At 47.1% G+C, this 12,226-nt stretch overlaps 1 protein-coding gene across 2 annotated transcripts in view; it reads right to left on the bottom strand.

Annotated features, from left to right (window-relative positions):
• The window catches only part of Nsmce1 (NSE1 homolog, SMC5-SMC6 complex component), a 27,783-nt gene extending 15,905 nt beyond the window's left edge, over positions 1 to 11,878 (bottom strand). Inside the window, exons 1-2 of one of the 2 annotated variants that reach the window (XM_031388218.1) lie at positions 11,673 to 11,878; positions 6,570 to 6,716 (exon numbers count right to left, since the gene is read on the bottom strand). In XM_031388218.1, the coding sequence (XP_031244078.1) occupies positions 6,570 to 6,705 (136 nt within the window). In that variant the 5' untranslated portion in view covers positions 6,706 to 6,716; positions 11,673 to 11,878. Of the gene's footprint in view, positions 1 to 6,569; positions 6,717 to 11,574 lie in introns of both variants that reach the window. The other variant, XM_031388217.1, reaches the window with a different exon arrangement.
• Between the last annotated feature and the right edge of the window lie 348 nt (positions 11,879 to 12,226).

The following is a 12,226-nucleotide window of genomic DNA, read 5'->3' on the forward strand; positions in this document are numbered from 1 at the left end:
CACACACACTGGTCACACACACTGGTCACACACACTGGTCACACACACTGGTCACACACACTGGTCACGCACACTGGTCACTCACACACACTGGTCACACACACTGGTCACGCACACTGGTCACTCACACACACTGGTCACTCACACACACTGGTCACGCACACTGGTCACGTACACTGGTCACACACACTGGTCTCACACACACTGGTCACTCACACACACTGGTCACTCACACACACTGGTCACTCACACACACTGGTCACGCACACTGGTCACGCACACTGGTCTCACACACATTGGTCTCACACACACTGGTCACACACACACTGGTCACACACACACTGGTCACTCACATACACTGGTCACGTTAGTGAGGAAAAACCTCCACCTGACTGACACCTCATGTGCCCTCATCTGAATGGAGAGAACCCAACACCAGTTTTACAGGCCTGCACACACTCCTGAACGCGGCCTGGATCTATTCAGGAAGAGGCTTCAGAGAGAGAAGCTGAGGAACTTTCTACAGCTATCTCATGTAGCTACTGTGCACTTCAGCTGTGGCCACTCCAAACTGATATGCTCTGTGTGTAAAACATGCACACTGAATTCCACAGCTACAGCATTTTTAAATATGTAAAGTGTATAAGTAACCTTATATGAGTGTGTGGTGTTGGCCTGGAACCCAATTTGTTAATAGGCTGAATTACATAACTTTATGAGTTGACTTTCTTTTCTTCTATCATGTATCCCAGGCTGGCCTTGAACTGCCTCTGTAGGCAAAGATGAACTTCTGATTTTCCAGCATCCACTTCCTAAATGCTGAGATTACAAGCGTGCACACCACACCCAGCTTATGTAGTACAGGGCTAGAACCCAGGCTTCATGTGTACTAGTTAAGCACTCTATCAACTGAGCCACATGACCTCACTGGGCTGACTTTTCAAATACTATGGTGGTATGAACAGGAATGGCCCCCAACCATTCATGTGCTTGAATGCTTGGCCACAGGGTGTCACTACTAGGAGATATGACCCTGTTGGAGGAAATGTGTCACTGTGGAGACAGGCTTTGAGGTCTTACATACTCAAGCTACACCCAGTGTGAGACACAGTCTCCTGCTGCTTTTGGATCAAGATGTAGAACTCTGAGATCCTTCTCCAGCACCATGTCTCCCTGCATGTTGCTGTGTGTGTTTCCCATGACAATAACTAAATAACTAAACCTCTGAAACTGTAAGCCAGACACAAATTAATTGTTTTCCTTTATAAGAGTTGTCGAGATTATGGTGTCTCTTCATGGCAATAAAACCAAAATAAGACAAATACTAAACTAACCCAACACTCTTCAAATAAGCCCACTTGATCCCACTGTATCATCTTTGGGTTAGTCAGCATACTAGCTTGAGAATGCTCACTGTAAATCATGGTCTATGATCTGTCCTCACAACGCCTTTGCCATGACAGTGATGCGGGCCGGCGGGCCTCATAAACTAAGGGGAAAGGCACTCCCTTCTTATCACAATTAACTCAGTCAGGGCAGAATCGGTATTACAAACGAGAATTTGGACCTTTCTCAGACTTTGGAATACCTGACTCTACATAACATGACATCCTAGGATGAGACCCCAGTCTAAATGTGAAATTCACTCAGGATTCCTAGACACTTAATGACAGGCTAATGATAATCTTATATAACAGCTTAGAGTGTTGTGCATGAAAAACTGAGTGTGGAACCTTCTATCTACTGTGTCAGGCTGGTGCTCCAAAGATTCCAGACTGTGAAGCATTTGGTCTAGGAGTGCTTAATCTGTTTTTTAAATTTTATTTTCCTTCCACATTCGTTTATTTTTGCAGCAGTCAGAGTTAGTTTTCTCCTTCCACTATGTAGGTCCTGGGGACTAAACTCAGGTCGTCAAGCTTGGTGGAAAACACCTTTACCCACTGAGTCACCTCAACAGCCCACTGTCAACTGATATTTTCTACTTAAAATTATGGCAGAAGGTTGTTGAGCTTAGAAGAGGCAACTCTTCCCATCTTCTCAGAAGCCCCCTGACTCTCCGGCCTTCACGTGGTTACTTCTCTGGTAACACAGACTCTCCTGATACACTGGGTACCTCCGAAGTGTTCTAGATGTGCCTCCGGCTCCGCCTGGTCAGTCTTCTGTGGCTGAAACCCTGCACAGCTGAGTAGGACAGCTGAAGTCTCACCCCTATTGCTGCCTATCATACAAGAGACACCAAGAGCCCCTGCCCCTGGTTCCAGGCACAGAACTCAGAAAAGCCCTGGAATTCCCAGGGTGAGGGCACCTTTTGTTCTAATGAGGAAGCTCTCAGTAGTTTCAAGGTAGGAGCTGATCACCAAAAAGTCAGTGTCAGCATCAGAATCCCCCAAACTAGAGACTGACTTAATCATAGACAGCATGCTCTAATTAATCAGGTCTATGTAATGAGACCCTCATAAAATCCCTGAACAGTCCTGGGACCCCAGAAACTTCAAGTTCATGGAGGTTGGTACACTTAGAAGGCTTAAAAGCACTACACCATCTCACCTCCCAAACTCCACCCTCCACATTTTCTCTATCTGCCTATGTGTGAGTTATACAACTGTGGCAGACATGTCCAGCCCACAGCCAACATGCCATATGCATCTCAGGACAGCCACGGATGAGAGCTGCCATCTCATAACGTCAAAAGGTCCGAGACTCACTTCCTAACCAACCAGCAAATGTACACAAAGTACTTTTTTCTAAGTGCTGAGTCAGGCTAGCAAATTAGCTAACAGGAAGATGAGGCCACAGAAACCCTTGATTTACAGTCAAAGGTGCATGTGACCTGAGACTAGAACCTAGCACCTTGAACAGTGTGGGACAGTGTGTGGGACCGTCACCCCTTAGCTTGAGGAATCTGATGCTTCTTTCACAAGGACGGTGTCTAACTTACGTGACCTGCTGGATACCTGTCCCGGAGAATGGACCAGGCAGCATGTCTAGTGTGGGGTGGGAATCCCAGTCAGGCTCTTGAGAGTTCACTGACCTTTGCTGACATTCTGGCCCTCTCTGGACTGTTTGGAGAAGGAAATGTCCCCATTACTTCACCTAGATCCAATGTGGAAACCCTCCGCTTAGCTCCTAACCTCTGTTTTCTAAACTTCCTATGCTCGTGACCAGCAAGGGGCTTCTCCACCAGTCCCTAGCCCAGAGCTGAGCTGGCAGTCTCAGGCAGTAACACTGAACAATGTACGTGCACAGGGATATAAGCCCTGGAGAGAATCCAAGGTCTTTAACAACACACACAAGTCTGCAGATTCTTTCTGAGGAGCCAGATTGCTCTGCACCAGGACTTCAGGTCAAAGTCTAACTCCTCTGGGTCAAGGAGAATGCGGAATAAACATTCCCCCGGGGGCCACAAGGAGAGACCAGGACAAACAATGCTCCTGATGGCAGGGCATGGCCTGTAGATCAGTCGCTACTTTGTATCTCACTTCTCTTACAATGTTTGTCCCACTGTGCAAGGGACTTTCCTGGGCAGTGCTTCAGAATATAAGAGAAATAATACTGGCTCTTGTAAGCATTTTTGATTTTCGTATCATTTAGCTCCATCATCAATTGTTTTAAAATCTCTCTAGTAACAAGAATTCTTGGATGGTAGATGGGGAACCGACAGCCTGGCTAAACCTGCTTACCTCAGCATTCGCAAGCACAAAAAATAGTGCACATGGCCAGGTGTGGTGGTGCAAAATTTAATCCACCACTCTGGAGTTAGAAGCAGGTGAATCTCTGTGAGTTCAAGGCAAGCCTGGTCTACATAGTGAGTTCCAGGACTAGGTAAAGAAACCCAATTTCAAACAACCCAGAAAGAAGAGGGAGGTGTGTGGGGGAAAAGACAGACAGACAGACAGACAGACAGAGTGAAAACAGTCACAGAGGCTGCCCCCAGCCAAGGTGCTACTTTCTGATGTCAGCTGCAGTGACAGTCGCATTAGTACAGGACAGTATGGTGGCATGAAGACAAGAGCACACACTCACTTATCCCTGCTAAGTCTTCTGCTCAATCTTCAAGTCTCCTATTGTGCTTCCGTCACATACCAGACTTCACTGTGGGCATGTATGGACAGGAGGAAGTGCAGTACACTTGGGGTTTAGCACTAGCCCTAATTTCAGGTATGCACGGAGAGTCTCAGAACATATCCCAGCAGACAAGGGGCGACTGCTATAAATCACTTCCTAGACAAATTCTACAGGACTTTCCTAAATTAGGTCATAGCAACTTAGAGGTTAAATGAAGGCAAAACTACTTTCATTCCGAGCACTATGGCATCAATCATATGGCTCCAGCACAGCACCACAAAACTGTGCTGTCAACAAGAAACCAAAAGGAAGATGGAAAATCAAAACCTGCCCTACAACTAAAAGATGGTCTTATATTAAAGAGACGTGTCTTAGTTGGGAAAATGTTAGCTGTGCAAGCCATGAGGACTGGGTTCAAATCCCCAGCAACCATGTAAAGCCAGGTAAGGGAGTACACATCTGTAATCCCAGTGCTCATATCAGGAAATGCGGCAGAGACAGATGAATCCCAGGAACCTTAGGCAGGGGACCCTGACTTAAACAAGGTAGGAGGAGAGGACCAGCATCCAGGTGTCCTCTGACTTTCACACGTGCACCTACATTCATTTGTCCGTTCTCTCTCTCTCTCTCTCTCTCTCTCTCTCTCTCTCTCTCTCTCTCTCTCTCTCTTCTCTCTCTGTCTCTCTCTCTCTCATACACAGAGAGAGAGAGAGAGAGAGAGAGAGGAAAAAGCATAAGAGACGATCTCACAGCGAGGCCATCTCTAGAGGATGCTGGGTGGTAGATATGAAGTTCTGTGGGGCTTGAAGCATGGAGGACAGGGGTGCCACTCCTGCTCAGGAAAGAGTCTCTCCACCAAGTTCCTCTTCCACTGCTGTTCAGGCAAAGACAATTCACAGGCTTCCTAGAGGGCCAAGCAGACACTGATCACAGTTCCCTGCTTCAGATCTTCCCAGAGGCTGCACAGTGCACTGGGCTCTTCTCATCTGGAAGCAGCGCGAGTGAGTACTGCCGAGCTCTGGAGCAGATGACACTTCAGTAGCCACCCTGCTCAAGGCCTCCAGCCTCTGCTTGCGTCTGCGCATTAGCTCCCTCCTGGGATATTCTAGTGTCTCATGCCCTCTGCTTTGGAGAACAGGCTTCATGCTGCCTTCTTACATTCTCTCCCCACTGCATGTCTTGAAAGAACCCCATTTCTATGTTCTGCCTCCCTCCCTCAGTCCACACACTCCCATGTTTATGGGCCCTACCTTACCTCTACAGAGCTCTAACTGAACGCTTTCCTCATGTCCACCCCTCCAAGTCCTCCACATATACCCCTCTCCTCACTCCCTCTGCCTTGGCTCACTTTTTTAAAAGCCACGTTGTTGTTGTTGTTGTTAAAATTAGAAATACAGGAAGGAAAACAAAAGCAAACACTTGCAGTCAAGAATACACTAACACAGCCAGGCAGTGGAAGTAAACCTTTAATCCTGGCACTTGAGAGGTAGAGGCACATACATCTCTAAGTTTGAGGCCAGCCTGGTCTACAGAGCGAGTTCCAGGACAGTCAGGGCTATACAGAGGGAAAAGAAAACAAAACACTAACACTATACTATGTTCACATCCATCTTTCTTCTTTAGAAAGGAACACAGCATAGATGAAGTATCTCTGATTCCCACTGACCATCCTCTTCTACACCCTCTCATACAAACACCAGACCTGTGCACCTCACAACACAACCTTCCAGTCCACTCTGGTACTTTCCTAAGAAAGGAAAATACGTTTGCACTTTCCCAGAACCTAACATAGTGACATCATAAAGTAGCATCAACTCTCCCTCTCATTTACAAACTCTCCCACATGGACACTAAACACAGTCTAAGGAGCTTTCCTTACTGACCCCATGGCGTCTACTGCCCTTCCAATGACTGGAGCCCTCAGTGTGTGCCAAGCCTGTCCCCAAGTACCATCTTACACCTCCCAGTGACCTGCAGAAGAGATGCTCCAAATGCATAAGGCTAGCCCAGGTCACACAGCTGGCCCTCGTACCAGGCTGGCTGTGCCCTGCCATGTGCTAAGTTGCCCTCTTTCTAATAGCAGAGACCTGAGCACTCTTCCTGTGCTAGGCCTAAGTCACTCCTCCACTCTCAGGACCCTGTGAGTTACAGTCACTCTTCCCACCTTGAAGACATGGACACCAGTGATGGAGTGCACCCTGGAGCCTTGCTGTCAACTGTAACTTCACACTTTCAGAACCCAGGCTTCTGCTTCTCAGACTTAATGGCAGAATCATTTTGGGGAGGTAGAGAAAGATGAGATCAGTCTGGAATGGTTGGGTCAGGGCTACCAGATTATTTTTCTCATGTTGTTATCCCAGCATCACTAGTCTCTGATCATCAGCAGCAGGGGCTGCTGGGAGCGGGGACACAGCACTTAGGCTATGGAAGCAGGGACATGGCACTTAGGGTCTGGGAGCGGGAACACAACACTTAGGATCTGGGAGCAGGGACACAGCACTTACGGTCGTGGACTTGGTAGCAATGGTTCTGCAGGCGCCGAACCTCCCACTCCTCCAGCACACCGTGAGTCATCAGCAGCTGGAGGAAGCGCCGATGCACATCCGTCATGGCTCCTGATCTTCTCGAGCTGCCCTGCATGTTGGAGAGAGCTGAAAAGCAAGTGTCGCCGTCACTTCCATGCACACAAGAGCAACAGCGGAGGGTCTGTACTCCATTATGTTCAGAAACACACACTGCTTGTGACTGTCAAAGTTTAGCTTGTGCTGATGACTCCAGACGTAAAAACAACAGGGTAAGCTCAAGTCCGTCACACTGGTTCTGGAGACTCTGGAGCCATAAGCACTGGTTCTCAGCCCTCCTAACTAACTACTTACAGAGTGGTGACCTAGGCCACTGAAGTCTCCCTCTTATTCAATTTCTAGCCTAAAAGGTAGAAACGATGACAGAAATGTTCTCCCCATAACTCCTGTAAATCAGTGAGTTAACACAGGTGACATTCTAATACTGTGTTGAGCAGCAAACCTGTGCCGATCACTACAGTATCATTCTGAATCTGTCCCCTGTACCCTGAGTCTGGACTACTTACCAGCTCAACAGCCCTGGAGAAACTAAGCCAAGGCCTTGTGTTCTTTCTATAAAAGTACGGTACCCACTGCAAGAAGACCTTAACAGACTCTAGCTTCTCCTCTCCCCAGCTGCCAATAAAACATGTATCGGGGGACTATGGGCCATTTCCACAGTCCTCTGCTCTCTTTCAAAAAGCTATCTTTTGGATCCGGCAAGATGGCCTAGCATGTAAGGACAAGTGCCACAAAGGCTTACATCTTGAGTTCAATCTCCAGGACCCACGTGGTGGAAGAGAACCGACTCTTGCAAGTTCTCCTCTAACATCTACACAAATGCTAGGACATGTGTGAGCCACACCCACCCAGAGACACGCGTATATACAAAAATAAATGTAATAAAAAACTTATCTTTCTACAAACCACAAAGATCAGAGCTGATAAACACAAGACACACGGCAGATCAAAACACCTGCCCCTGCCTGGCAGGCGGGGCAGGATAAGCACTACGCACAGGGGTTTGAAGCTGGGTGGATGGTGCAGGCCACACAGCCACTCAACCGAGATCACACTCTGGTCCGTCCCCCCTCTCCAAACACAAGGAGAGATTATAAAAAGGAAAACTCTGCAGAGGATACCCAGAAAAGCATCCGGAGTCTTGGAGGCTAGGCTGACCATGTGACCAGAGGTCCAAGATTGAGCTCTGGAGTGACTGACAGCCCGTTTCCCGTAAATTGGCTTTCTGAAGATGAGAGGAGGAAAGTAGACTTTTGTTTGTTTTTGGGAAAGAGTCACACTATATAGTCCTGGTTGGCTTAAAACTCACCATGAAGACTAGGCTGGCCTCAAACTCATAGAAATAAATACTTCTGTCTCTGCCTACCTCTGTTTCCTGAGCATGCCAAAATTAAAGACATGAACTACCATGCCTGTCTCAGATGTTTCTTTTTTAAATTTTAGTTCTGTCTTCCCAGATTGCCAGCTCAATGAATAAGCATGGCTTAAGGACTCAATTTCTGCCTCTTTGTGACAGACAACATGAATTCTGGCTACACAATTAGATTAATGATAACAATGAAGAAAAATAGCTCAATAACAGAGAGTTTACCTAGAATGCACCAGGCCCTAGGTTCAACCCTGAGGTAAGGGAGGAGAAAAGGAGAGGGGAAGAAAAAAGAAAGAAGAAAACCAATCTATCCTGCAAACTGAGCTAGTGTGGTTTTATTAATGAGTCAAAGTATACTTTATGGTTTTTTTAAAAAAAAATTAGCAGAAATAAAGATCATCACAAAGTGGCAAACGGTCACACAAGCACACACACAAAATCTTCAAATGTTTATGCCTTTACGAGGAGGTCTCACAAACCTTCATGTTAATTTATCAGGGTTGAGGCAGCACACACAAATCCACCATAGGGTGGGAACGCTGAGTGCCTGGGAGCAGTAAGAAAACAGGGAGAGGTGATCTGCAGGACAGTGAACGCTGAAGGGGAGGGTCAGGTCTGTCCTGCTGGCTGCAGAACAGGGCACGCCAAAGCAGCCAGAGCCAGGCCTCAGAGATAATGAAGTTAGATGCCAATACCCAAGAGGTGGCTAAGGAAAGTCCATCTGCTCACAATTTAAGGAATGCAGTTATAAATAATCCCTTCTAGACAGGTCTGGTGATGCAGGGCCTCAGGAACCCAGCCCTTGGGTGAGTGGAAGCTGAGGAGAAGGAAAGAAAGGACGAGATATAAGTCATATCTATTCCAGGATTGGCATCAGTCAATCAATGCAGTGGACGTCAGAAGAAAGGGGAGAGCAGGTATTGAGTCAGTACACATAGAAAACAAGTTGATAAAATGTGCTCACGCTACAAAGTAACAAAGATCTAGAGTAGAAAAGGATGTCCTTAGAAGACACAAAAGCCACAAAGGACAAAGCATAAAAGAATACAGTACTGGCTGACTTCATTATAGAACCTCACCAAAAATACCAAAGGAGGGGAAGGAAGGGGAGGAGGTGACATGCTGGAGGGTGTTTAAAATACACTAACCACAAGAGCCTTCTTCAGAACCCCACTACCTACACTAAGAACCCCTGTGGATCGAGAAGAAGAGAAAAATAAAGAGAGGAGCAGATGAGGAAGCAGCATGAAAGATGCTATATCAACAAAAACACATTAAAAGCTGGTCTACATGTGATCATACAAAAGAATCAAAGACATGCTGACATGATCACAGACAGTAACACACAGCAGCATTCTCAGGACTCAGAAGGCTTTGGCAGGAGAGAGCATGAGTTTGAAGTCAGTCTGGATTCTGCAGAGAGTGAGTTTCAGGCCAGTGTGGGCTATAGAAAGGCTCTTGCTCAGGAGTTAAAGAGCATATGCTGTACTCACTACAGACCAGAGTTCTGTTCCCAACAGCCTCAACAGGCCACTCAACAGAACCATCTGTTAAGTCCAGCTCGGAGGAACCAAGGTCTCTGAGGGCATCATGGACACACCCATACTCAGACACACATATACATGCATAAAATAAATCTGGGAGAGAGAAGACAAAAGGTGGGAAGGAGAGAGGAGTGGAGAGAAGGGGAAGAACCTTCAGCTGGGTAAAAGTGGTGGAATGCCTGGACGGTGACTTCCACCCACTGCTGGGGGAAAACAGACTCCAGCAAACTTGCATGTCCCTAGAAACACATTATGTACATTCCTTATAAAAGTGTCCACACTGGCCCCAGGAGACCTGTCCATACAGGCATCATGGAATGGAAGTCTGGCAATACTATAAATGCCTTATCAACCAAGGACAGCCATATAAAGGGATTCTAATCACACCGTGGAATCCAGGACAGTGAAGAAGAAAACAAGGCTATTCACATGGGTGCTGCTCAGAACACCCTGCATGCAAGCTGGGCATCATGGCTGGCACACGCCTTTCATCCCAGCACTCTGAGGCAGAGAAGGTGGAACTCTAAGTTCAAGGGCAGCCTGGTCTACATTGCCAGTTCCAGGCCAGCTCGGGATACAGAGAAACTGTCACAAAACAAAACAAAACAAAACACCCCACAAACACACAAAACCACACCATATCCAAAAAGCAAGTCACACATTCACACTGGATACCAAAGACTGAAGGAACTGTATACAGTGATCAATGGCAGGGCCATAACAAGTGAGTGAGGCCTACCAACAACAAGGAAAACATAATTCAGAGTAGTGGGAAACTCTGCAGAGGCGATTCAATGAGGGCTGGGGGTGTGAATGGAATAATACATTTCTTAATTTGGTGGTGGTACACGAGGTGTTTATTTTTTATAAGTATGTTACAAAACAAAAATACTTAAAGCCAACTTAAATATTAATGAGAGAAGAGTGGTACAGAAAAAGGTCAAATGGTGTGATGTGAGGAAAGGGGGTCAGAAAATGGGTGTGGAACAGGTCACAGGAGCCATGTTTGTTTGTGGCTATGATGGCAACTATCTTCAACAAGGGACTGTGCAGAGAGGATTAACCATAGACACGTGAAGCCACTCAAAGGACTTCAAAACCCAAGAGTTTACAGAATAAGCAAAGCTTGGGCACAGCATGGGTGGCCTGTGTCAGGCAGAGTCGACACAGCCTGGTTTGACACTCACCAGAACCTAATGAAGAACTGTTTCACAGGAGGGAACTGAGGCTACAAAGGTACACAGGTGAAGGTGATGGTGACATAGATGGTACTACAAAAGCAGTCTCTCTTAAGGTACTTCCAGTTCATTTATTTTTTCTAAAAAACTAGACAAATAATAAAACCATGGTTGCTGGGCAGTGGTGGTGTATGCCTTTAATCCCATCACATGGGAGTAAGAGGCAGGCAGGCACCTGAGTTCGAGGCCAGTCTAATTTAGAGTGAATTCCAGGACAACTAGGGTTACAAAGAGAAACCCTGTCTAGAAAACATAGATGATTAGATAGGTTGTTTACATAGGTAAGTAGATGATAGACAGAGAGAACAAACCATGATCTAGGTTCCTTATCTAGACTTCTCCAGCCTTCCGTTTGAGAACTTGGTCTGGGTTAGAAATGTTATTTGGGGTTATCAGTACGAACTGCAACATAACATGGAGGACAGGAATCCTAGACTTTTCCGAAATCGGACAAACGGATGATTCTGAACACATTTAGCCTTGGGCTTTCAAATGCCTGCTCCACAAACAAAACAAAAGGAGGTTGGGGGTCAGGTAGCAGGCAAGAGGCGAGTGTGGTCGTTTTGAATAGAATGGTACAAGTGGCTATCACCTAACAGTGCCAGTGACGAGTCACACTTTCTCTGCCTGACCCATCAGGAGATCGAGGCAGGAGTTCCAGGTCAGCCTAGGCTACATGGTGAGAGCATATCTCAAAAACACAATTTTTTAAAATTTAAAAATAAGCAACTTGTTATGGAGCTGTTCCAACCCATGCCTTTTGCGGGCCTCAATACCTCCTCAGAGCCAAGGCCCGCGCCGACCTCACGGCCGACCGCGTCTCACACAAACGCCCGCTCTGGTCCCCGTAGCACCCCAAAGCCTTCATACGTACCGCAAACCAGCGAGGTCACGCCGGAAGTCACTCTGGGAGCCCGCCTCCGGGGCGGAGAGATCGTCTGTATAGAGCTCCTATTGGTGGTCTACGCGCATTCTCCCGCTCACCAAGGGAGTACTTCCGTTTCCCCCGCCCGCGCTGTTGCTATGGAGCCTCGGCACCTGTGGGCAGCGTTCCGAGCTAAACGGTTTCCCGCGCGGTTTTCGTACTTCCCGGAACGGCTTCCGCCGCCCTCGCCTCTCGCTGGAGGAAAACCCACGACGGGACAATCCAAGGCCTGTGTCGTAGTAAAATTAATGCTGGCTTTTGTTTTTCTGTAGCCTGAGGTAGAAACTTGGCTCTGCCGCTACTGGTTGAGCGTTGACCATTCACGGAGCTACTAAGTGGAGTTAAAACAGTCGGTTCTGGGCTTGGCTAGCGCAATCTGTAAAGGCTTGCTGGCCAGGCAAAGAGAGACCTTGCATCAGAAAACAAAGTGGACACATCTAACGTTGACCTCTGGCACACACACACACACACACCAGTCTTGAATACGAGATTTAAAAGAACTA

This window comes from Mastomys coucha, unplaced genomic scaffold (genome assembly GCF_008632895.1).
Source record: "Mastomys coucha isolate ucsf_1 unplaced genomic scaffold, UCSF_Mcou_1 pScaffold21, whole genome shotgun sequence".
Lineage (NCBI taxonomy): Eukaryota > Metazoa > Chordata > Mammalia > Rodentia > Muridae > Mastomys > Mastomys coucha.